The following is a 24352-nucleotide window of genomic DNA, read 5'->3' on the forward strand; positions in this document are numbered from 1 at the left end:
GTTTTTGTTTGTTTGGTTTGTTCTTTGTTTTTAAATAATCCATATCCCTTTTCTGTTTTTTTTTTTTTTTTAAATATTTATTTATTTATTTATTTATTTATTATGTATACAATACTCTGTCTGTGTGTATGTCTGCAGGCCAGAAGAGGGCACCAGACCTCATTACAGATGGTTGTGAGCCACCATGTGGTTGCTGGGAATTGAACTCAGGACCTTTGGAAGAGCAAGCAATGCTCTTAACCACTGAGCCATCTCTCCAGCCCCCCTTTTCTGTTTTTTAAATACATTTTATTATTGATATTTATTAAGTTCTACAATTTTCTCTGCTCCCTTCCCTGCCTCCCCCCTCCCCTCTTCAGTCCTCCCCCAAGGTCCTCATGCTCCCAATTTACTTAGGAGATGTTGTCTTTTTCTACTTTCTACTTCCCATGTATATTAGATCTATGTAAGTCTGTCTTAGTGTCCTTATTGTTGTCTAAGTTCTCTGGGATTGTGGTTTGTAGGCTGGCTTCTTTGCTTTATGTTTAAAAACCACCTATGAGTGAGTACATGTGATAATTGTCTTTCTGTATCCGGGTTACCTCACTCAAAATAATGTTTTCTAGCTCCATCCATTTTCCTGCAAAATTCAAGATGTCATTATTTTTTTCTGCTGTGTAATACTCCATTGTGTAAATGTACCACATTTTCCTTATCCATTCTTCGATCGGGGGACATTTAGGTTGTTTCCAGGTTCTGGCTATGACAAACAAAGCTGCTATGAACATAGTTAAGCACATGTCCTTGTGGCACGACTGAGCATCTTTTGGATATATACCCAAAAGTGGTATTACTGGGTCTTGAGGAAGGTTGTTTCCTAATTTTCTGAGAAATTGCCACACTGACATCCAAAGGGGTTGTACCAGCTTGCATTCCCACTAGCAATGCAGAAGTGTTCTCTTTACCCCACAACCTCTCCAGCGTAAGTTGTCATCAGTGTTTTTGATCTTGGCCATTCTTACAGGTGTAAGATGGAATCTCAGAGTTGTTTTGATTTGCATTTCTCTGATGACTAAGGATGTTGAACATTTCCTTAAGTGTCTTTCAGCCATTTTTAGATTCCTCTGTTGAGAGTTCTCTGTTTAGGTCTGTACTCCTATTTTTTTTTAAATTGGATTATGTGATCTTTTGGTGTCCAATTTCTTGAGTTCTTTGTATATTTTGGAGATCAGCCCTCTGTCTGATGTGGGGTTGGTGAAGATCTTTTCCCATTCTGTAGGCTGTCATTTTGTCTTGTTGACCGTGTCCTTTGCTTTACAGAAACTTTTCAGTTTCAGGATGTCCCATTTATTAATTGTTTCTCTCAGTGTCTGTGCTGCTAGGGTTCTATTTAGGAAGTGGTTCCCCGCACCAATGCGTTGAAGTGTACTTCCCACTTTCTCTTCTATAAGGTTCAGTGTGGCTGGCTTTATGTTGAGGTCTTTGATCCATTTGGACTTGAGTTTTGTGCATGGTAATAGATATGGGTCTATTTTCATTTTTCTACATATTGATATCCAGTTATGCCAGCACCAATTGTTAAATATGCTTTCTTTTTTCCATTTGATATGCTTTGCTTCTTTATCAAAGATCAGGTGTTTGAAGATGTGTGGATTGATACCTGGGTCTTCTATTCAGTTCTAATGCCAGTAACAGGCTGTTTTCAGTACTTTAGCTCTGTAGTAGAGTTTGAAGTCAGGGATTGTGATGCCTCCAGAAGTTCTTTTATTTATAAAATATTATAAGCAAAAAACAATCCTGGGTTTTTTGCTTTTCCAAATGAAGTTGAGTGCTTTTCCTTCGAGGTCTTTGAAGAATTTTGCAGGGATTTTGATGGGCATCCTTTTTCTGTTTTAATCAACACCTTTGTGTTTTTATCAGTACCCTTGTCTGTCATTTTGTATTCTCAATTTGCAAATCTCTCCCCCTCAGCCGCTTTCAAACACTGAAAACTTTTCTTGGGTGTGCATAGGGACAGCTTTGAGAAATTGAGTTTGGTTGACTTCTTGGGAGTTCTAATAGAGAATATAGAGCTGGGCTTTGGCATTAGAATAGAGCAGACTATCTTGATGTCTGTAATTCACTCATAAAGCTTCAGGCACTAAAAATAAAAATTCTACATGTGCTAAGTTTTACTGGGGTAAAGAGAATGTTTTGTCTACAGTTAGTTGGGTGTGTTGCTGGCATTGGTTTGCCAGCAGACTCACTAAAGTTGGGGTCAGATTGCCGAGACCTAATTTGTTTAAAAAGAACAGAAGTTGTGTTTTCAACTAGTGCATGTGAAGAGGTCATTGTTTCGTTTGTCAAAATGCTTTTGACTTTTTTTCTTCCCAAAAATTGAGTATTAATTTGTTGCTTATACTGGTTTGAGACTCACTATGTAGTCCAGACTGGCTTCAAACTTGTGACAATCCTACCTCAGTCAGTGAGTGTTGGGATTACAGATATGAGCATCCTTAATCAGCCAGAATTAGCATTTTTATGCATAAAGTCTTTTAAAAAATATTTCTATTTTAAAATAATATAGTTTATCAAATGAAACATTTCTGAATATTTTCCTGTAATAGTACTTTTTTTTTTTTTTTTTTTTTTTTTTGGTTTTTAGAGAGAGGGTTTCTCTATGTAGCTTTGGAGCCTGTCCTGGAACTTGCTATGTAGACCAGGCTGGCCTCGAACTCACAGAGATCCTCCTGCCTCTGCCTCTCAAGTTCAAGTGCTGGGATTAAAAGCGGGCACCATCAGCAATACTACACTTTTTTTTTATTAGAGTGATGTTGCTTTTTAAATGGTGACTTCTGTTTAAAGAGAAGATTTCTTTATATCTAAGTACTTTTATTGCTTTGAAACTCAGTGGGATATGAGAATAGAGTCTTCATTTCAATTGTTCCTATTCCTTCATTCCAGTGGTTTTTTTTTTTTTTATAGCATTGTTAAGTCATGCTCCTTTTGCATGCAGTATGGACATTTTAACTCAGTTAAGTGAGTAGAGATATGGTAGCACCAGTGTTCAATCCAAAGCACTTGGGAGGTAGGAGGATTTGGAGTTCAAAACCATCTTCAGGGTCTGGAGAGATGACGCAGAGGTTGGGAGCACTGGCTTCTCTTCCAGAGGTTCTGAGTTCACTTCCCAGCAACTACTTGGTGGCTCAAGACCATCATTGAAGAGATCTGGTGCCGCCTTCTGGCAAGCAAGTAGAACACTGTGTACATAATAAACAAATCTTTAAAAAAGAAAATCTTCAGCTGAGTTGTTAGAGACCAACCCCTGCTTTCAACAACAACAAACTAAACAAACCCCTGAATAGAATCTTCCTTTTTGAAGACCAGAAAATGTTTGTTCTTTCTGTACTCTCCTCTTCCCTTCTATTTCCAGGGTAACACAGGTTGGCCTCTAGCTGTGTAGTGGAAGCTAAACTTCAACTCCTGATCCAAGGGCCTCTATTTCTCAAGTTGCTGTGATTATAGGTGTGACCTTAACACCTAATGAAAACTGTTTCTGCATAAAGCTTTTTTTTTAATTTTTATTTTATATGCTCAGGTGTTTTGTATGTTTGTGTGGGGGTGTCAGATCCCCTGGAACTGTAGTTACAGATAGTTGCATGCTGCTATGTAGGTGATAGAAATTGAACTCAGATCCTCTAGAAGAAGCTGTCAGTGCTCTTAACCTGAGAGCTGCCTCTCTGGCCCCCTTTTATAAAGTTATTAAGTGAATCTTGGAGAATTGGTTACAAATCTGGATTATAACCTGATTTTTTTTTTTGACATGTGCTTCCATGTTTTTTGGACTGTGAATTGTTTATGGAAGCTGGGTGGTATTACTTGTTATACAAGTTTAGATTTGTATATCTGAGTTTTGTGTGCGTGTCTGCTTACCTATGAGCAAAAGAACTGATAGCCGAACTACTTTGAAATTTTTTTATTTTTTTATTTTTTTTTTTTAAATTTATTTATTATGTATACAATATTCTATATATTTGTGTATGCCTGCAGGCCAGAAGAGGGCACCATACCCCATTACAGATGGTTGTGAGCCACCATGTGGTTGCTGGGAATTGAACTCAGGACCTTTGGAAGAGCAGGTAATGCTCTTAACCTCTGAGCCATCTCTCCAGCCCTGAAATTTTTTTAAAAACAGGAAATACCTAGGTTACGACAAAGATTTGCTTTTTTTCTTTTCAAGATTTATTTTATTTTATTTTATTTTGTTTTTTTCGAGACAGGGTTTCCCTGTAGTTTCTAGGGCCTGTCCTGGAACTAGCTCTTGTAGACCAGGCTGGCCTCGAACTCAGAGATCTGCCTGCCTCTGCCTCCCGAGTGCTGGGATTAAAGGCGTGCATCACCACCGCCCGGCTTCAAGATTTATTTTTATTTTATTTGTATGGGTGTTTTGTTTGCATGTGTGCATTGGTACTCTAGGAGATGGTGAGCCTCCATGTGGATGCTGGTCTTTGGAAACAAGTGCTCTTAACTACTGGCCCAACTCTCCAGCCCCCAAAGATTTGCTTTTGAAGAGATTAGTCGGGTGGTGGTGGCCACACCTTTAATCTCAGCACTTGAAAGGCAGAGGCAGGTGTATATCTCTGAGTTTGAGGTTAGCCTGGTCTACAAAGCAAGTTCCCCAACAACCAAGGCTACACTGTCTTGGAAAAAAAAAATCAAAGTATGTGTGTGAGTGAGAAAGAGGAGGAAATTTATGTTTATATCTTTATTATCTTTGTCCTTTCCTTACTCACTATTGAACATGAAAATCCAAGTTACTTATTTTTTTGTTTGAGTCCTTAATCTCTCTTTTAAAGATTTATTTTATTTTATGTATTGGTGTTTTTCCTGCATAATGTCTGTGTGAAGTTGCTAAATATCCTGGAACTGGAGTTAAAGTTACAGACAGTTGTGAGCTGCCATGTGGGTGCTGGGATTGAACCTGGGTCCTCTGGAAGAGCAGCCAGTGGTTCTTAGCCACTGAGCCATCTCGACTGCCTTTGAATCTTTTTATATTATTTTGTTTTTTTGACACTGGATCTCATGTAGTCCAGACTGGCCTTGAATTTACTATGTAGCTGATAAAGACCTTGAACTTTGTGTGTATGTGTTAAGTGTACCTACTCTTATGTGCAGGTTTGTGTGCTCACGTGTCTCAGTTGTCTTTATCTCTGTCAGCCTTATTGCTTTAAGACAGGGTGATGGAGGAGGGTCATCTGTCTGTGTGTTACTTTCATTGGTTAATAAAGAAACTGCCTCGACCCTTTAATAGGACAGAAAATTAGGTAGGCAGAGTAGACAGAACAGAATTGTGGGAGAAAGAAAGTAGAGTCAGGCAGACACCATGCCTCTCCTCTCCAAGACAGACGCAGGTTAAGATCTCTCCTGGTAAGTGCTACACAGATTATTAAATATGGGTTAAAGCAAGATGTAAGAGTTAGTCAATAAGAGGCTAGAGCTAATAGGCCAAGCAGTGTTTAAAAGAATACAGTTTCCTTGTAATTATTTTGGGTGTAAAGCTAGCCGGATGGCGGGAAGCAGCCAGCCGCTTCTATCCTTCTACAACAGGGTCTTTTTCTGAACTAGGAATTAACATTTTTAGTTAAGCTGGCTGGCTTCCTGGCCATTTTATTCCTTGCCCCCCCCCCCTCCATGTGAGGGCTAGGAGCTAAAGCTTGTGTAGTCATGCAGAGCTGTCATGGGTACTGGAGATTTGAACTCACTCAGGTTTACATAATAAACTCTTCTACCTAATGAACTATCTTTCTAGCCAGTGCTGTTAACTGCTTTTCCTAACTTTTGAGGCTGTCTCATAGCCTAGCCTTGAGATATAGCAAAGGATGACCTTGATCCACCTGCCCTGTCTCCCAAATGTGAACCACCACTGATCACAGATGTCTATACCACACTGAGTGGTTTTGTTTGTTTTGTTGTTGTTTCCAGACAGGGTCCTGGAGCTCACTCTGTAGACCAGGCTGACCTCAAACTCACAAGAGATCCTCCTGCTGCCTCTGCCTCTCAAGTGCTGGGAATAAAGGTGTGCCCACCACTGCCCTGCCTGGAGTGTTTATCTTTGTTTTTGAGAGTGTATTTCACGCTATAGCCCAGGCTGGCCTCTATATTCTATTTCACCTTCCTGAATGCTAGAATCAGAATCATGAGCCCACATGAAGCAGCATGCGTTTCACATTCTTTTTTAAATTTTGAGACAGAATCTTACTATGTAGTGGTTTCTGGCCTGGAATGCACTGTATAAACCAGACTGGTCTGGAACCCACAGGGATCTGCCTGTCTCTACTTGAGATTAAAGGCATGTTCCATCAGGCCTGATTTATTTTTATTTTATATTATATATAATATATAAATGTATATATTATATATAATTATATATTGATATATAATTATAATTTGGGGGGTTTGAAGACAGAGTTTCTCTGTATAGTTTTGAAGTCTTTCTTGGAATTCTCTCAGTAGACCAGGCTGGCCTTGAACTCATCAGAGATTCACCTATCTCTGCCTCCCCCAGTGCTGGGATTAAAGGCATGATCCACCACAGCCCAGCTTTTATTTTTATTTTTTATTTTATTTTTATTCATTTACTTTTTTTGAGATAGGGTTTCTATCTAGATACCTGACTATTCTGGAAGTTACTCTCTAGACTGGACTGACCCCCAACCTTAGATCCAGCTGCCTCTGCCTCAGGAGTGCTGAGATTAAAGATGTGAACCAATACGCCTGGCCACTCTTTCTTTCTTTCTTTCTTTCTTTCTTTCTTTCTTTCTTTCTTTCTTTCTTTCTTTCTTTCCTTCCTTCCTTCCTTCCTTCCTTCCTTCCTTCCTTTCTTTCTGTTTTTCACTTTTTCTGTTTTGGTTTTTTGTTTTTGTTTGTTTGTTTGTTTTTGAGACAGGGTGTCTCTTTGGAGCCTCTCCTGGAACCAGCTCTTGTAGACCAGGCTGGCCTCGAACTCATGGAGATCTGCCTGCCTCCGCCTCCCAAATGCGGGTATTAAAGGCACGCGCCATCACCACCCGGCCTCTTTTTCTTTTCTAATGTTTATTTGTGTGTGTGTGTGTGTGTGTGTGTGTGTGTGTGTGTGTGTAGGTGGGAGGCAGGCAGGCAGACATGCCTATGTGGGTGTGCATGCAAGTTCCCAGAAGCCAGATAGATTCACAGAGCAACTGTCGAGTGTTTTCTTCTATTACTCTTACTGTCTGCTTATACTCCTTTGAGGTATGTCTCTTCCCCAAACTTGGGACTTGTGTTTATTTTGTCAGCTAGTGTATGAGCCAGAAAACTTCCTATGTCTTCTTGTCTCTGTCCAACTAGGAGCTAGGGTTACAAGCATGCACAGGGCAGTGATTGTTATGTGGGTTCTGGGATCTGAATCCAGTTCTCATGATTGAGCAGCAAGCATTCTTTAACTGTAAACCTCTCTTGAGCATCCCCCATTCTCTATTGGTGTGTAGGAATATGCAGAAGCCAGATGTTAATATCAGGTAGCTTCATTAGCTGCTTCGCCATAATATTTGTTTTTGTTTTTTGAGACAGGGTTTCTCTGTAGCTTTCGGGCCTATTCTGTAGCCAGTTCTGTAGACCAGGCTGGCCTTGAACTCACAAAGATCTTCAAGCCACCTCTGCCTCCCACCCCTGCTGGGATTAAAGGCGTGTGCCATCACCGGCCTGGCAGATTTAATTATTTTATGTCTGTCTCTGCATCATGTGCTTGTGTCCACATAAGCCATAAGAGGTCGTCAGATCCCATAAACTGGAGTTAAAAGATGATTATGAGACACCATGTATTTGCTTTGAATCTAGCCTGAGTCCTCTGGAAGAAGAGTCCGTTTTTTTTTTTCTATTTTTTTCATGTTTGATAGCTTTATTTTTTATATTATTAAAAATTTCTGCCTCCTCCCCGCCTCCCATTTACCTCCCCCTCCCTCTCCTGTCTGAAGAGCAGTAAGGGTTCCCTGCCATGAGGGAAGTCCAAGTTCCTCCCTGCCTCCATCCAGGTCTAGGAAGGTTAGCATCCAAGAGTCAGTTTTTATAACCACTTTTTAACCCCTAAATTTTGGTTCTGTAAGTCTCCATGAGTTAGCTACTATATAAAATGATGAAAGTTGGCAGTGAAACCTAGAATACTTTGCTTGAATGGTTTTATTACTGTATTTCTTTTACCTTTTAATGTATTTTTTATGTGCATTGTTGTAGACTCTTAGCGAATAATCAGTCACTCAGGATATTAATATAATTGCTTGGCTGATGGCTTAGACTATTACTGGCTAGCTGTCACTTGTAAATTAACCTATTTCTAATAGTCCGTATATTGCCCCTTGGTCATGGTGTTACTTTATGTGTTCTGACATCCTGTTCTATCGGTGGCTCGCAGACATTTCTTTCCATCTGCTCCCTCTCTTATTCTCTGTATGGATTTCTAGCAATATTCTGTCCTGCCATAGGCCAAAGCAGGTTCTTTACCTGTATCACATTGGTGTTTTTAATTGCTGAGCTATCTCTCTTGCCCCTGTGTGTGTGTGTGTGTGTGTGTGTGTGTGTGTGTGTGTGAATGTGTGTATAAAATAACACACACACTTTTTTTTTTTTTTTTTTTTTTTTTAAAGGCACTGTTTCTCTATAGCTTTGGAGGCTGTCCTGGAACTCTAGGCTGGCCTCGAACTCACAGAGATCTGCTTGTCTCTCTCACCCAAGTTCTGGGATTAAAGGTGTGCACCACCACTACCGCCCAGTTGCGTATATTTATTTTTGAGGGAGAGTTTTATTATGTAGCCTAGACTAGCTTCAGGGGTTATCCTCTTGCTCTGACTCTTGAGTGATAGAAATAGTTTGTTTTATCATTTATTTGTTTTGAGGAAGGGTTTCTCTGTAGCACTGCTGTCCTGGAACTTGCTATGTAGACAAGACTGGTGTTGAACTCGCAGAGATCCCACCTGCCCTCTGCCTCTTGTAAAGATATGTGTCACCACACCCAGCTTTGAGTACTATTTCTACTTCTATTTATTGTTCTGCTGTTGTGATAGAGAAAGAATTGATGCTGAAAGTACACAATAGCTGGGAATGGTGGCTCAAACTTACAATCCTAGCAGTTGGGAAGTTGAGGCAGGTCTTTGCTTATTTTATTTTGTTTTGCTTTTGATACTATCAGTGTAGTTCAGGCTGTCATTGAATTCATTATGTGGCAGAGACCTCAGACCATATTCCTGCCACTGCACTTTCTGACTGCTGGAATTAGACATCATGACCTTTCTAATCTGTACCTTTTGATTCATAATGAATGACAAAACTCAAGCCTTAGCTGGGAACATTACCAACACTGATAGGGAATATTATCAAAACTGAAATTAATATTTAGATTTGATGGAGAGACTTTCAAAATATCTTCTATGTTACTAAAATTTGCAGATTTCTTTTTGTCTTAAACCTATGGAAGAGGGTGGTATAATACTTAGTTAGTCACAGTGACATCTAGTGGTGAAAGCCTTTAATACTGTCTTACTGATTGCTTAGCTCTACTCATTTTCAGAGGCAGTTTTTTTGTTTGTTTGCTTTGTTTTGTTTTTGAGACAAGGTTTGTCTGTAGCTTTGGAGCCTGTCCTGGAACTCGCTCTTGTAGACCAGGCTGGCCTCAAACTCAGCAGAGATCCACCTGCCTCTGCATCCCAAGAGCTGTGATTCAAGGCATGTGCTACTACAGCCTAACTGGAGTTATAGACAGTTGTGAGCAGTCACTACACTTTTCTGTTGAGCCATTTTTCCAACTCACATGTTTATCTTCTTTCTCCCTAGGATGCCCAGTGTTTTCTTCTTGCTTTCCCCAGAGCTCTATGTTTGGTCTGCCATATATCCTTAACCTTTAACCCTTTTCACATTTGGGGTCAGGGGAGGTTCTCATTAAGTTGCCCATGTTATATTCTGATCTCTCACGCATTCCAAATGCATGCAGTATACTTATAGATATAAATGAATCTAAAATAAAATACCTTTATCAGAGTGCTTGTAGACAAGTCTGTAGGCCATTTTCTTTTTTCTTTTTTTTTAAGATTTATTTATTTATTATGTATACAACATTCTGCCTCCATGTATGCCCGCCCGCCAGAAGAGGGCGCCAGATCTCATAACAGATGGTTGTGAGCCACCATGTGGTTGCTGGGAATTGAACTCAGGACATTTGGAAGAGCAGGCGGTGCTCTTAACCACTGAGCCATCTCTCCAGCCCTGAAGGCCATTTTCTTAATTAATGCTTGTTATGAGGACCCAGCATACTGGGAACTGGGTCTCTCCTGGGTAGGTGGTCCTAGATGGTGTAAGAAGCCAGGATAAGCAAGTCTTGGAGATTAAGCCAATTCTGCCTCTTGGTTCTTGCCACAATTTCCTGCTCTGTTTTCCCTTGTGATTATATAGAGTTGTAAGAAGAGATAAACCGTTTGTTTTCCTTGTTGGTTTGTTGTTTTGTTTTGTTGTTTTGGTCATGGTACTTATCACAGTAAGGTGACAGACAGGAAACTAGAAGCCTAAGCACAGTTTTTGGAAATAGATGGAAACTATGGAACAGCCTTTGGATGGGAGAATGCTTGACTGCTGTGTGGAGGCCCAGGCCCAGTTCCTAGAATGGTGATTTGTTTTGTTTTATAGTTACTGACATTTTAATTTCATCATGCTTTAGTAATTCCTAAGGTTTTGACTCTTAGTGATCTCTTGGAAGATCATGGGTTTAGCCACACTTTTTTACTCTGAAGAAACTGAAAAGATCTGACATTTATAGTTGTTTCAGAAATTGATGCTAGAGGCAGCAACTGGGTTTGCCCAAAACTGTCATTAAACTTCTGGTTTCCTAGTTATTTTCATCACAGGAAGGCCAATCTTTAATTTATCTCATTGCTTAACTAGCACCATGTTTTAAGATTGAACTGTTCCTTTCTAAAACTGTTATTAAGGGGGTGGGGAACAAATTCCAATATGATGTTGATGTCATGTTAGCCTTTGTATTTTACATGGGTCTTAATCTTTAGCCAAGGTTAGCCTGTAACTACTATGTAAACTTAAATCTGTAATCCTTTGGTAGTCCCTTAGGAAGTTTAATTTTTTATTTTTTTAGTGAATTAATTTTATTTTTAATTTAACAATTTGGGAGGTTGAGTCAGAAGATTGCTTGAGCCTAGGAGTTTAAAGCCAACCCACGCAAATATAGCGAGACCTTACATCATATTTAAAAAAAGATCTTGAAGAAATGTTGCCATATGGGCTAGTGAGATGGCTCAGCAGGCAAAGGCACTTACTGTCAAGGCTGAGCGTCTGAGATTGATTTTTGATGTTCTGCTAGAATCTTCACCCCCAGTCCCTGGCATCCATTTACTCAAAGAGTCTGGAATGTTCTGGTAAAAGTTCCACCCAAGCCCCATCCCCCAAACCCTGCTGCATCTCAGAAAGCCCGCCAAACTATTTCCCCTCCCCCAGAGATGCTCAGGACCACTCCCACAAAGTACTTAAACTGCTCCCAGAGAACACGTGGTTTTCTGATATTCCTTTCCCGTCTTCTCTGGGGGCTGGAAAATTATCTGGGAGCGTTGTATCCATTAAACCTGGCCTTTTCTAATTTGGTTTGATTTTGTCTGATTTGGATTGTTGCATCAGCAGAGAGGCTTTTTGGGGTGCAGAAACTTTTCACTTGAAACAGATATTGTGGAAGAGAACTGATTTCTACAAGTTGTCCTCTGGCTTGGACAATCTCACTGAAGAAGGAACGGTAATGAAAAGTTGGTGCTATGAATGTGATGTCAGTGAGGTTCTGTAGCTGCTCTGTCCTACCCACTGCATCTTGAACCTCTCTTTTTATTTCAGGTGATCATGGATCTCAGCTTGGCCTCCATGGATCTGGTGGTGATGGGATGCATGATGAGACAGCAGGTGGAGAAGGAGAGAACAGTCCTGATCCCCAGCCCCAAGCTGGTCGGAGGACTCGGAGGGAAGCATGTACATGCCCCTACTGTAAAGACAGTGAAGGAAGGTGAGTTCATTTTCTGGAATATAGAATTTATTTTTGTTTTTTGTTTTTATTTATTTATTTGTTTGTTTGTTTGTTTGTTTGTTTGTTTATTTTTTGGTTTTATGGACCGGGCTTTACTGTTTAGCTCTGGCTGTCCTGGAACTAGCTTTCTTGTAGACCAGGCTGGCCTTGAACTCACAGATCCACCTGCCTCTGCCTCCTGAGTGCTGGGATTAAAGGCATGTGCCGCCACCACCCAACTAAACCTACTTCTTTTTAATAATTTATTTATTCTATTTTATGTGCATTGGTGCTCTGCTTGCATATATGTCTGTGTGAGAGTGTCAGATCTTGGGGTTACACACAGTTGTGAGCTGCCATGTGGGTGCTGGGAATTGAACCCAGGTCCTTTGGAAGATCAGTCAGTGCTCTTAACCACTGAGCCATCTCCCTAGCCCTAAACCTACTTCTTGTAATGATTTTATTTTACAGTAGCTTTAGGAAAATTGCAAGTTTTCACAGTTATGTTTCACTCAAAAAGACAATACTTTTTCTAGGTGCTTTTTGTTTTTATTGTTGTTCACTTTCTCTCAAGTCAGTGTTTCTCTGTGTAGCCCTTACTGTCCTGGAACTCATTCTATAGACCAGGCTAGTCTTGCTTGAACTCAGAGTTCTGCCTGCCTCTGCCTTCCAAGTGCTGGAATTAAAGGTGTGCACCGCTGTCGTCCATCTCTTACTAAAGATGTAATATTTTTCCAGCAGGATTTTTCTTTTTCTTTTCTTTTCTTTTCTTTTCTTTTCTTTTTTTTTTTTTTGAGACAGGGTTTCTCTGTAGCTTTGGAGCCTGTCCTGGAACTAGCTCTTGTAGACCAGGCTGGCCTCGAACTCACAGAGATCTGCTTGCCTCTGCCTCCCGAGTTTTGGGATTAAAGGCGTGTGCCACCACAGCCCAGCTTTAAATTTTTTTCTTAAAGATTTACTCATCTTTCTTTTTTGTTTATGAGTGTTTCTTGCATGTGTGTATGTATGCCTGTGCATGCAGGTACCACCTATGGAACCCAGGAGAGAGCATCTGATTCCTTGAAAAAATTAATTTACTTAGGATGCAGTGTGCCATAGTATACATGTAAAGTTGGGGGATTGCTTGAGGAAGCTGTTCTGGGGATGTTTATTGTCAGACTTGGTGGCAATACCTGTACTTGCTGAGCCAACTTGTTGCCTCCTGAACATAACTAGCAGCTGATACAAGCCTTTAATAGCTTTAAGACTTTTTTCCTCGTAGTCATTGTATCTAGAGAGTCATTTAGTCTTCATAAGTCCCTTAGAAAGATCTGTTAGAAGTTTTGTCCCAAAGTGACTCATGCTTGTAATACCAGCATTCAGGAGACTGGGACAGGAAGATTACTTGAGAGTTCCAGGCTAGTTTGGGTACCAGTGTGAGACTCTGCCTTAAACAGACAGCTTCTATCCCAGTAAAATCAGCATGCACACACACACACACACACAGAGTACCAAAACACAATAGCTTGTTTTCTGTAGTATATCCTGTGTTTTAGGAAAAGCCGCCGAGCAGGTAGTTCTTGTCATTGTTGGTTTGCTTGTCTTTTGAGATAGTATTTTGCTCTGTATCACTGGCTGGTCTGGAACTATGTAACTCAGTCTAATTTCAAACTTAAGCCTGTTCTTTATGCCTTTACTCTTTCAGAACTGGAATTCTAGGTATGCATCTCCACTCCTGGCTGACTTGCAGCTTTTTGGTATTGTTGAAAAAAGATCTCACTGTGTAGCTCTGGGTAGCCTGAAACTCAGTATGTACCGGGCCAGACTCAGACACACAGAAGTCTACTTTTCTCTACCTCTTTCATCACCACAGTTGATGAAGTTGACGAAGGTCTCTCTTTCTCTCTCTCTCTCTCTCTCTCTCTCTCTCTCTCTCTCTCTCTCTCTCGTTTTTTTGGTTTTTGTTTGTTTGTTTGTTTTTGTGTTTTTTCGAGTTTCTCTGTAGCTTTGGAGCCTGTCCTGGAACTTGATTTGTAGACCAGGATGGCCTCAGACTCACAGAGATCCACCTACCTCTCCTACCGAGTACTTGGTTTGTTAAAGGAGTGCGCCACAATCACCTGGCAATTTATGTCTTCTTAAAACCCCGAATAAATCCCTCTTAAAACTCTTCTTGGTACCCACAAATGGATCATACATACAACACAACAAAACTTGCCTTAGCAAAGACTGTAGAACTTTGCTAGCATAGTTTTAGATTTGAAGACAGACAGGGTCTTGCTCTGTTACCTGATACGGCCTCTGGACTGAAGTAGTCCTCCTTTGGTCCCCCACATAGCTAGGATTACGGAAATGCCACAGCACCTGCCTGTTTGTTTTCCATTCTTGTAAATTTTATCTACCAATTCTTCTTTCTCTATTAAATTTCTGATATTGTGGTTGGCAGGCAGCTCAGTGGGTAAGAGGAAATATGAAAATAAGGGGACCTGAGTTCAAGTCCTCAGCACCCCTTACCCTTTTCGGGGAGTGGGATAGGTTTCTCTGTGTAGCCCAGGCTGTCCTACAACTAACTATGTTGACCAGGCTTGCCTTGAATTGCAACCACCATACCTGGCTAGCCCCTTTTTTATTATCTATCTATCTATCTATTTTTGTTTTTTTGAGATAGGGTTTCTCAGTAGCTATGGAACCAGTCCTAGCTCTGTAGACCAGGCTTGCCTCAAACTCACAGAGATCCACCTGCCTTTGCTTCCCGAGTGCTGGGATTAAAGACATGCGCCTCCACATCTCTGAGGAAGGTAATCTATAACTTGGATTTTGGAAGGTAATAACTAAAATCAGCTGAAGATCTATCTTTGATGTCAAGTGTGGTGGTTGCTCCTACCTATATGATTTTCAGTACTTAGAAGGTAGAGGAGATCAGGAGATCAAAGTTAGTCTTGGCTAACTCTATGTTAAGTTTGAGGTCAACCTGAGCTATATGAGACCCAGTCTCAAAGCTCTTTCTCCCCTGCCCCCAAATGTGCATAGGGTTGGAGGGGATACAAATTATAACTTTTAGTATAAGAGAGCTTGGGGCTGGAAAGATGGCTCAGTGGTTAAGAGCACTGATTGCTCTTCCAGAGGACCCGGCTTCAATTCCCAGTACTTACATGGCAGCTCACAACTGTTTGTAACTTCAGTTTTAGGGAACCCAAAATTCATGGCAAAATACCAATGCACACAAAAATAATAGTAATAATAGAGCTTGCCTAGTCTGTTTGATCAGGATCTCAACAGTGTTTTGTTGGAAACAAAAATAAACAAAACAAGACAAAGCCCTAAGAAATGGGGGACTGCAGAGATGGCTAAACAGTTAAGAACTTGTTACTCTCTGAAGTATCTGAGTTTAGTTTCTAACACCCACATCAGGTAGGTCTTAATTGCCTGTGACTCCAGCTACAGGGGTCTGATGCTTCCCTCTGGCCTCTTCAGACACGTGTACTCATATGCACAAACTCACACAAATGTTTTTTTAAAGATTTATATTTATTATGTATACAGTGTTCTGCCTGCAAGCCAGAAGGATGGTTGTGGGTCACCATGTGATCCTGGAAATTGAACTCAAGAGTTAAGAACATACAGTGCCCTTAACTACTGAGGCAGAGGCTGCAGGTGGATCTCTGAGTTCAAGGTCAGCCAGGTCTACAGAGTGAGTTCCAGGACAGACAAAGCTACACAGAGAAACCCTGTCTCAAAAAACAAAACAAAACAAAACAAAACAAAAAAAAACAAACAAACAAAATAACCCCACAAGTTGGGTGCTATAGTGCACACCTTTAATCCCAGCACTTGAGGCAGAGAGATCTCTTGAGTTCTAGGACAGCCAGAGCTCCACAGAGAAACCCTGTCTCAAAAAGACCAAACAAAGAAAAACTGGAGGGGGAGCAATGGATCATCAGTTAAGTACTGACTGCCTTTCCAAAGGATTGGTTTCAATTCCCAGCAACCACATGGTAGCTCATAACTATCTGTAACTCCAGTTCCAGGAGATCTCACATCCTTTTCTGACCTTGGGTACCAGACATGCTTAGGCGTACATACATATGTGCAGACAAACTACTCATAAATAAATATTAAATTTTTTAAAAAGTCAATTTCAGTGACAGGTATGGTGGCACAAACTTCTAATCCCAGCATTAAGCAAGCAGAGGCAGGTAGGTTTCTAAGTTCAAGTCCTGCCTGGTCAACTTATCGAGTTCCAAGATAGCCAGAGATACATGTATCCAAAATAAACAAAAGAATGGGTTAGGTAATTACTAACACTTCTTGGTTCTTTAATTTTGTCTCCAGAATGATAAATCATTATGTTCTCATTCATAGAGGCTCTGGAGATCCTGGTAAAAAGAAACAGCACATTTGTCATATCCAAGGATGTGGCAAAGTATATGGCAAGACCTCACATCTCCGGGCACACTTGCGCTGGCATACAGGAGAGAGACCATTCATGTGTAACTGGTCATACTGTGGGAAACGCTTCACACGTTCAGATGAGCTTCAGAGACATAAACGCACACATACAGGTGAGTGAGACCCAGGGGAAGAGAAAAATGTGTAATAGATAAAAAGAGAAGACATGATTTGCCTTTGAAGTAACTGAACATCCTGAACAACTTACGTTTGAGTGTGTCTCAAAGAGCACTTGGATTACTCTGGAAGATTTTAAGGAGCTCCATTAAGATTTATTTGTTTGTTTGTTTGTTGTGTATACAGTGTTCTGCTTGCATGTATGCCTGCTGAAAAAAGAGGCCACCAGATCACATTACAGATGGCTGTGAGCCACCATGTGGTTGCTGGAAATTGAACTCAGGACCTCTGGAAGAGACTCCTGAATTTGGATTTTGAAGGACACACATCAACCCCATCTTTGTTCTGACTGCTTTTGGGTTAAGTTATCTTTTGCTTTTTTATCTAGGTGAGAAGAAATTTGCCTGTCCTGAGTGCCCTAAGCGTTTCATGAGGAGTGATCACCTGTCAAAGCATATCAAGACCCACCAGAACAAAAAGGGAGGCCCAGGGGTCGCCCTGAGTGTGGGCACTTTGCCCCTGGACAGTGGGGCAGGTTCAGAAGGTAGTGGTACTGCCACACCTTCAGCCCTTATTACCACCAATATGGTAGCCATGGAGGCCATCTGTCCCGAGGGTATTGCCCGTCTTGCCAACAGTGGCATCAACGTCATGCAGGTGACAGAGCTACAGTCCATTAATATTAGTGGCAATGGTTTCTGAGATTAGACACCTAGGGCCAGAGACATGGGCCATTACCCACCAAGCCTGGGATGCAAGATAGCATGGGTCCAAGAGACTTGTGGAAGAGCGAGCCATGAAGCATTAATGTTCTTGGTGGAGGGAAGAATTGAGGGAGGGTACAGGAGAAGAGATGGGATTGTGGCACCCATCTGTCACTGGTGACTCCTTGAAAATGGAAAATATTAGTGAAAATTCTGTTGGTGCCACCCTTTGATAAGCATTTATTTCATCCCAGGTTCTTCTTACACTTCTTACCCCAGCCTCCTCTTCCTGCATTTCCGAACCTCTAAGCTTTCCCATGATGGATCCCACCCCCAAAGCCATCATGCCTTGATAAATATGTATGATCATTGAAATACTTTTTAACAAAAACAGATTCTATATTACATATATATATATATATATAAATAAATATATAGAGATGCTTTCATAGGGGTGGCTGGGAGGAGGAGAACGACCATTCTCTGACCAAAAATACCTTGGTCTTTTTTTTTTTTTTTTTTTAATATTGCCTTATTTCTCAATGGCTGAGCCTTATCATGACACATCAAGCTTTTCTATAAATGTCCTGGCATCCAACCAGAGTAAGCATTCATGTGCTCTGCTTTTAGTTAGTATATACATATGTGTCTTAATTTTGTCATTTTATATGGGATCAGCTCCTTGCGCTCCTTTCCTGACTCAGTCTTTTTTCTCCCCTTCTCTCACATGATCACTTTCTGTGTTGTTTATGACAGTGATTTCTGGATTAGTCACTTTGGTCAATATTTTAAAGAGCTTAGTTCGAGCAGCAGAATGGAAAGCCTTGAAGTGCAGGCTGATGCTTGAAGTAGCTATGGAGAGAGTGTTCAAATTACTACTGACGCAGGCACCTTCTTAGTGCTGGAGAGTCAAAACCATCTTCCTTTGTTAGCTACTGTAAACATCAGGAGTCAGAAGTCTCTCTGTGGAATTGTCTAAGAGGCCCTTTGAGGGAGCTAATCTTGGATTGATGTGCATAAACGGTCAAAAAATGGTCAAATAGTAGGCAGCAGCTTTCAGTAGGAAAAAGATATTCTCAGAAAAGGAAATAACTCATAGTCTCGATTCATGGAATTATTTGGATTTCAGTATCATTGTCTTCCAAATAGCTCTAAGCCTTAATGTATTGGGCTTCTTGAGTTCACACACTGAAAGGAAGTACACTTTCTGTGTATTTCTGTAGTTCCTTCCTGTTAGTGTTTTCATGTTAAGAAGCATCAGCCAGTGAATCTGTTCAAACTTTTAATTCTGTAGAATGTAAAACTTGTGCCAGTGGCAAGAGTAGTTCTTTACTCTCCCCCTTAATTCTATATGTAGTTGGGTGGTTCCTAAGGGTAAAGGAAACACACAATCATGGGAACGATAGCCCAGAACAAAGGGAAATCTTGTCTTACCACTGGGGATTATAGGAGAGATTGGGAGAAATTATCCTGCTTTTTCCATGGCCTGATTCCAGAAGATACTGATCCAAAAATTATATCGGCAGGGAAACAGTACATTTGACACTGAGGCTTAAATGCAACCAGAATCGTCCTCAAGGCCCAGCCATTAAAGCATTGTCTCTCTTGACCTTCTGGTATCTTGTCAGAGAGCCTTTCACTGTGAGGTAGTATGGAAGTTGTGTGTGTATGTGTGTAATCTATTAGGTTGGGGATAGGTTTTCTATTAGCCAATATTTAAAGAGATCCGCAATAAAAAAATTACCCTGATCTGATAGAGAAAGTAAAGTTTGTGTATGACTGTGCGTGAGAATGGGTGTTTGTGCCTGTATATATCTACGTGCAGATGAGAACTTATATTTGAAATTGTTGGAAAATAAATTCAGATTAAAATGCTTTTCAGGCCCGTTACCAAGAAATTGGTTACAAAACTTGGGTATGTTCCTGAGGTCAGTTCTCTGCTTATGCTAAATCAGTTACAATTATGGATGGGGTGGGGGGATATCCTAGTGCACTTTCTAAAGAAGAAATTATTTTTGTGTTTGAAAATGAAATCAACATCCAAATCTATAGTGGACTCCTTGTTCTAAACTCTATCTTGACTACAAATAGATTATACTATTATACATTTTATGTGAATTCCATCTAAAGTAGATTCTTGCTAAGTTTGTGGTGGCGATAGTCTGAATTATAAGAGCTGTTGATCCTCTAACATCAGTCTATTCTATTTGGTCCTTCCTGTGCAAACTAAGACTCTTATCAAGACTCAGGAAATATTTCAAAGACTTTTCCCAGATCACAGATCGCATCATTAATGGTGATTTAAAAGGTATCCGTCCTCAGTCACCATGACACCTTTTATTCCCACAGAAAAGCAGACCTCAAACCTTGTTGTTTTATGTCTAATAATCATGTACTATGGCATCTCTGGAGGAAGGGGGCAGCATAACTCACTGGAGTGTGCAGTATTTTTCTAGATCTTTTCAAGGAATAGAATCTTCAGTATGAAGTGATGATATAAGCTGACTTAATGATACCAAGGACTATAAGCCTTTAAATAAGTTGTTTGATGGTGTTTTTTTCTTTTTGGTGAAAAGCTGATGGATGATTTATTCAACATCTGCTTTATTAACATTACTATGAATTAATTTACATCAGATTCTTTCTGCTTTTCCTATTTCGTTCTCCAGTGTCTTATTTGACTCTCAAATGGAAACAGTTTCTGCTTCTGTTTTCCTATATATGATCCACTTGGCCTTTTTCACAGATAGTGAAGAGACTACATTCCTCCAGTCCGGGGCTCATTACTGAAAAATAACCTTTCCCTAAACTTTTGGCCGTTGGAATTTAACATAATTAACCTGCATATTGATTCTGAAATTCTTTTCATTACCTTTTTGTTGTTTGGGGTGTTTTTGTTTGTCTGTTATTGGGGGTTTTTTTTGGTATTTTTTTTGTTTTGTTTTGTTTTGTTTTTAAGACAGGGTTTTATTCTGTAGCCCAGGCTACTCTGGAACTTGCTATGTAACTCAGATTGGCCTTGAACTTTGGATAATTTTTCTGCCTCCTCAGTGCTATGATTACAGGTATATGTCACCATGTCCAACCTTCATGATCTTTTACTTTTTTTTTTTTTAAATGACTCTGCGGATGGTGGGTGACCACAAATTTAGTAATCTTGTTAGGTCTGTCTGTATAACCTTGACTGGTCTGAATTTATGATTAGTCCAGGCTGACCTTTAACTCTGAAACCCACCACCTCTGCCTTTCAAGTGCTGGGGTTCCAGACGATATACGCCACCATGTTCAGCTGAAACAGTGATCTTAACGCATTCATCCCCTTGTCCTGGGTTGCCCATTCATATCATCTACATGCTATTTGACTGTGTCACCTTTTTCCTAGAAAGGACCAACCCACCCTCTTCCTTTGGGGACCTCCCAACAGGCACTCTTTTTGGGGTGCTATTCAAAATGCAATATAATGACTATTTCTCAGTCTGGTTTCAGAATAAATAGAACCTTTGATATCAGAATGTATAGACTGAAGTATGGGGTGAAGATGTTATAATTTGGGGAGGGTTGGAGACTAAAGCTGTAAATTACTATGGCTGATTTTTATTTCTACTATATACATATATATTTTTTGCTTTTGTATATCCTATATAGAAAACTAAGCATTGTATTTTTTTAACAAATCTGAGAAAGCACTATGAACTGCAGGTGTCTGACTTTCAGGATATATTTTGTATTGTTAATACTTCACAGTATGTGAATACTGGAAGCTGCAGATCTTTGTTAGGCCGCAATAAATTTGGATACTTTTTGAGGGTTTCTTTTGGGGGTGCTAATCAGGCCTCTGTTATACTTTGAGGGAGCCCTGGTGCTACATGATTGAAGTTTTGATTCAGTTTTAATTGCCCTAGTGCCTTTTGGACCTTGGGATCAGATCAGAAGTGCTTCAGAGATCAGGTGCCAAGGAGAGGAGGACAGTGAAGCTGCCTCGGTTGAGGGTCTTTGCATAGTTTTGCTTTCCCTATGCCAAGTTGGGTAACCTCTTGGGGTTGGAAGGAGAAATGCTTGAAATCTCAGAGTTTCAACTTCTTTTAGAAGAGCCAGTAACTTACAAGGATAACGAACGGCAGCAGCAGTTGCTTTGGGAAGAGGAGGGTATGGCACTTTTCCAACCCCGGAAAACATTGCTTTGAAAGCTGCTGATAAAACATGGGCAGGTTATTACTTTGGTGTGGAAGACTGTTCTCTGTAGAGCCTCTCTTGGCTCTGCTCCGGGGGTACAGATCTCATCAAGGAGGATGAGTAGCCCAGCTTTGAGGTTGACCTGTTTCTTTTCTGTGTCTGCCTTCCTGAAACACCATTCCCCAGAAAGACATTAAACAGCCTTTAGCTGAAATTCCTACTCCTTCTTCCAGATTTGGCTCACGTGCTGTAGATGGAAGACTGGGAAGGGAGAAAAGGAGCAATCCTTGGCTCCCTTCCTTCCCTGAGTCATCAGTGCTCTGACTTTACAAACCCAAAAGGGTTTCTCCACAGCATTCATTTGAGAAAGTGAAGTATTTTTCTCATCTCCCCCATCTTTATCAAACAGCCCAACCTTCCCTATCTTGGCTCATCTGTCCTTCAGCTCATAGGGACTGAACATGACACATTAGCTAGGCTGCAGGAAAGACGACTGTTGGCACATCCATTTGAGTGGTTGTGTGCTTTTTCTATTTCTTGCCTTCAGGAATCACACTGTGCCTTTTCCACTAGGGAATTGATTCTGTTTACCTAGCTTTTCCAGTAACTGCTCTTGAAAAATGTGGATAGTAGCAGTTTTTCATATTTCTTATTATTCTTTTCTCCTAGTAACATCCTAATAGCCCTTACTTAGCTAAAGACTAGGCATGATGTCTGAAGAGAATATGCTGATATTGATCTAAGGAAACCAAAGGCAGCTGTCCTAGAGCCTGCTTCCCTCTCCCGAGCCTGTCATCCCAGGACAGAGGAGTAGTGCTCTAATTTGGTGCCTAAAACAAGTTTATCTTTCTTAGTGCTGGCAATAACCAGTCTCCATACCACTATTGCCTTTAAACCTCAAGCTATGTTGTGGGTTCCAGTCCAGTTATCACCAGGGCTGTGTGGGTAAATACTTCTAAGCAGTCACTCCCCTTGTTCTCTACCCTCACTCTTGTGTGTGTATGATGCTAATATCTTGTCTTCCTGCTCCTTTTGTATCTTCCTTGTCTCTCTCCCCCTAACTTTGTCCCTGGGTGTTTTGGGGATCTCAAAATCTCTTTCTCTATATCTCTATTTCAATCTCTTCGCCTTTTGTACAAAGATTAGTTTCAATGTAGTCTGTAGCTCCTTTGTAAACCAATTAAAATTTTTTTAATAAATCACGTCTCTGGTGTATTGAGAGGGTTGGGAATGGGGAGTATGTGGTAACTTCCTATTTTGAATCCAGCAGATGTTGCAGCTCTACCATCTTGTGCTCCCATACATTTTAATCAATCAGTTACTCTACACTCTTCTTAGATGAGGGTTCATGAACAGGTCAGTGTGCTTTGTCTATGTAGAAATGTGGAGGACTTCCAGGTTTGATAGTTCATGCCTATAATTCCAGCACTGGGGAGGCTGAAAAGGTTGGGATACTGTGAATTTGAGAGGCCAGATTGGTCTATTTAGAGAGTTCCAGACCAGGTCGTAGTCTGTCTCAAATCCAAAAGTGGGGTGGGGGGATTGACACCGACAGTTGGGTTTCATAGCTCAGTGATAACACACTTTCATACTATTCATGATGCTTTGAGTTCCCCAGCACCCCTGAAAAGATGACTGAAAGACCATGAAGAATAGGGGCAGCCCAGCTTCTGTAATTTTTTTGTGTTTGGTAGGTCACATGTTTGCCATAATGCTTTTGGAGGTCAGAGAACAACTTTTAGGAGCTGGTGCTTCCACCATGTGGTGTCCGGGTTCAAGCTGAGATGATTAAACTGGCAGCGCACAGCTTTATCTTCATCACCACCACCCTTTTGTGTTTTTTATGTGTTTGTGTGTTGTGTCTGCCTTTATGTATGTATGCCTGTGCACTACATGTGTTCAGTGCTCATGGGGGCCAGGGGCTGTTCTGTATCCCTGGAACTGGAGTTACAGATGGTTGTGAGTTGCCATGTATGTGCTGAGAAATCAACTCTTAATTGCTGAGTCATCCCTCCAGCTCCTCCCACCGCACCCCATGTTTTAGACAGTCTCTGAACTTTTGTATTTTGCCTCCGTTTTTTGTTTTTATTTATTTATTTTTGTTTTCTGATATGGGGTTTTTCTGTAGCTTTAGAGCCTGTCCTAACTAGCTATTATAGACCAGGCTGGCCTTGAACTCACAGTGATCCACTTGCCTCTGCCTCCCAAGTGCTGGGGTTAAAGGCGTGCACCACCACTGTCTGACTTGCTTCCACTTCTTAGTGCAAGGTTTACAAGCATGTACTTATGATCCTGTGCATACTAGGAAAGCATACTACCAACTGAGATATATCTTTATCTGCCTTTTAAATAAGCTGCTTATTTTGTAATAGTGTTATCTTTTGGGGGGGAAGATAGATTTATAGAAAAGTTGCAAAGGATTTCTATATAACCTATTCCCCCTTCCTCATTTTTCTGATTTTTTTCCCTTTTTTAAGCCCAGGTTGGCCTTAAACTCAAGGCAGTCCTGCCTCTGATTCCCAAGTTCTCATTACAGGTATGTACTAAAAAAATCCATCTAAACAACTGCACGTGAATTCAGGTGTGCATGTGTCCTTGCACGTGGAGGTCAGAGGACAGCCTCAAATGTCCTCTTCCACCTCGTTTTGAGATGTACATATACATACTTGACAACTAAATGCTCAGTGGTGGTGCCTGCCTTTAATCCCAGCCCTTGGGAGGCAGAGTCAGGTAGATCTTTTGAGTTGAAGTCAGCATGGTCTACAAAGTGAGTTTCAGGACAGCGGGGCTATACAGAGAACCCTTGTCTTGGAAAACAAAACCAGAAATTTAAAAAAAAAGTTAATAAATCTATTTATTTAATTTGTGTGTGTGTGTGTGTATGTGTGTGGGTGGATAAATATGGCATAGTGTG

The 24352-nt window shown here is 40.7% G+C and overlaps 1 protein-coding gene across 4 annotated transcripts in view; it reads left to right on the top strand.

Moving 5' to 3' along the window:
• Sp1 (Sp1 transcription factor) overlaps positions 1–22637 on the top strand; it is a 32595-nt gene extending 9958 nt beyond the window's left edge. For all 4 annotated transcript variants that reach the window (XM_038343166.1, XM_038343167.1, XM_038343165.1 and 1 more), the window contains exons 4-6: positions 11851–12016; positions 16358–16557; positions 16950–22637. In XM_038343166.1, coding sequence (XP_038199094.1) covers positions 11851–12016; positions 16358–16557; positions 16950–17263 — 680 coding nt within the window. In that variant the 3' untranslated portion in view covers positions 17264–22637. The remainder of the gene's footprint in view (positions 1–11850; positions 12017–16357; positions 16558–16949) is intronic.
• Positions 22638–24352: the final 1715 nt, after the last annotated feature.

Source organism: Arvicola amphibius, chromosome 9 (assembly GCF_903992535.2).
Source record: "Arvicola amphibius chromosome 9, mArvAmp1.2, whole genome shotgun sequence".
Lineage (NCBI taxonomy): Eukaryota > Metazoa > Chordata > Mammalia > Rodentia > Cricetidae > Arvicola > Arvicola amphibius.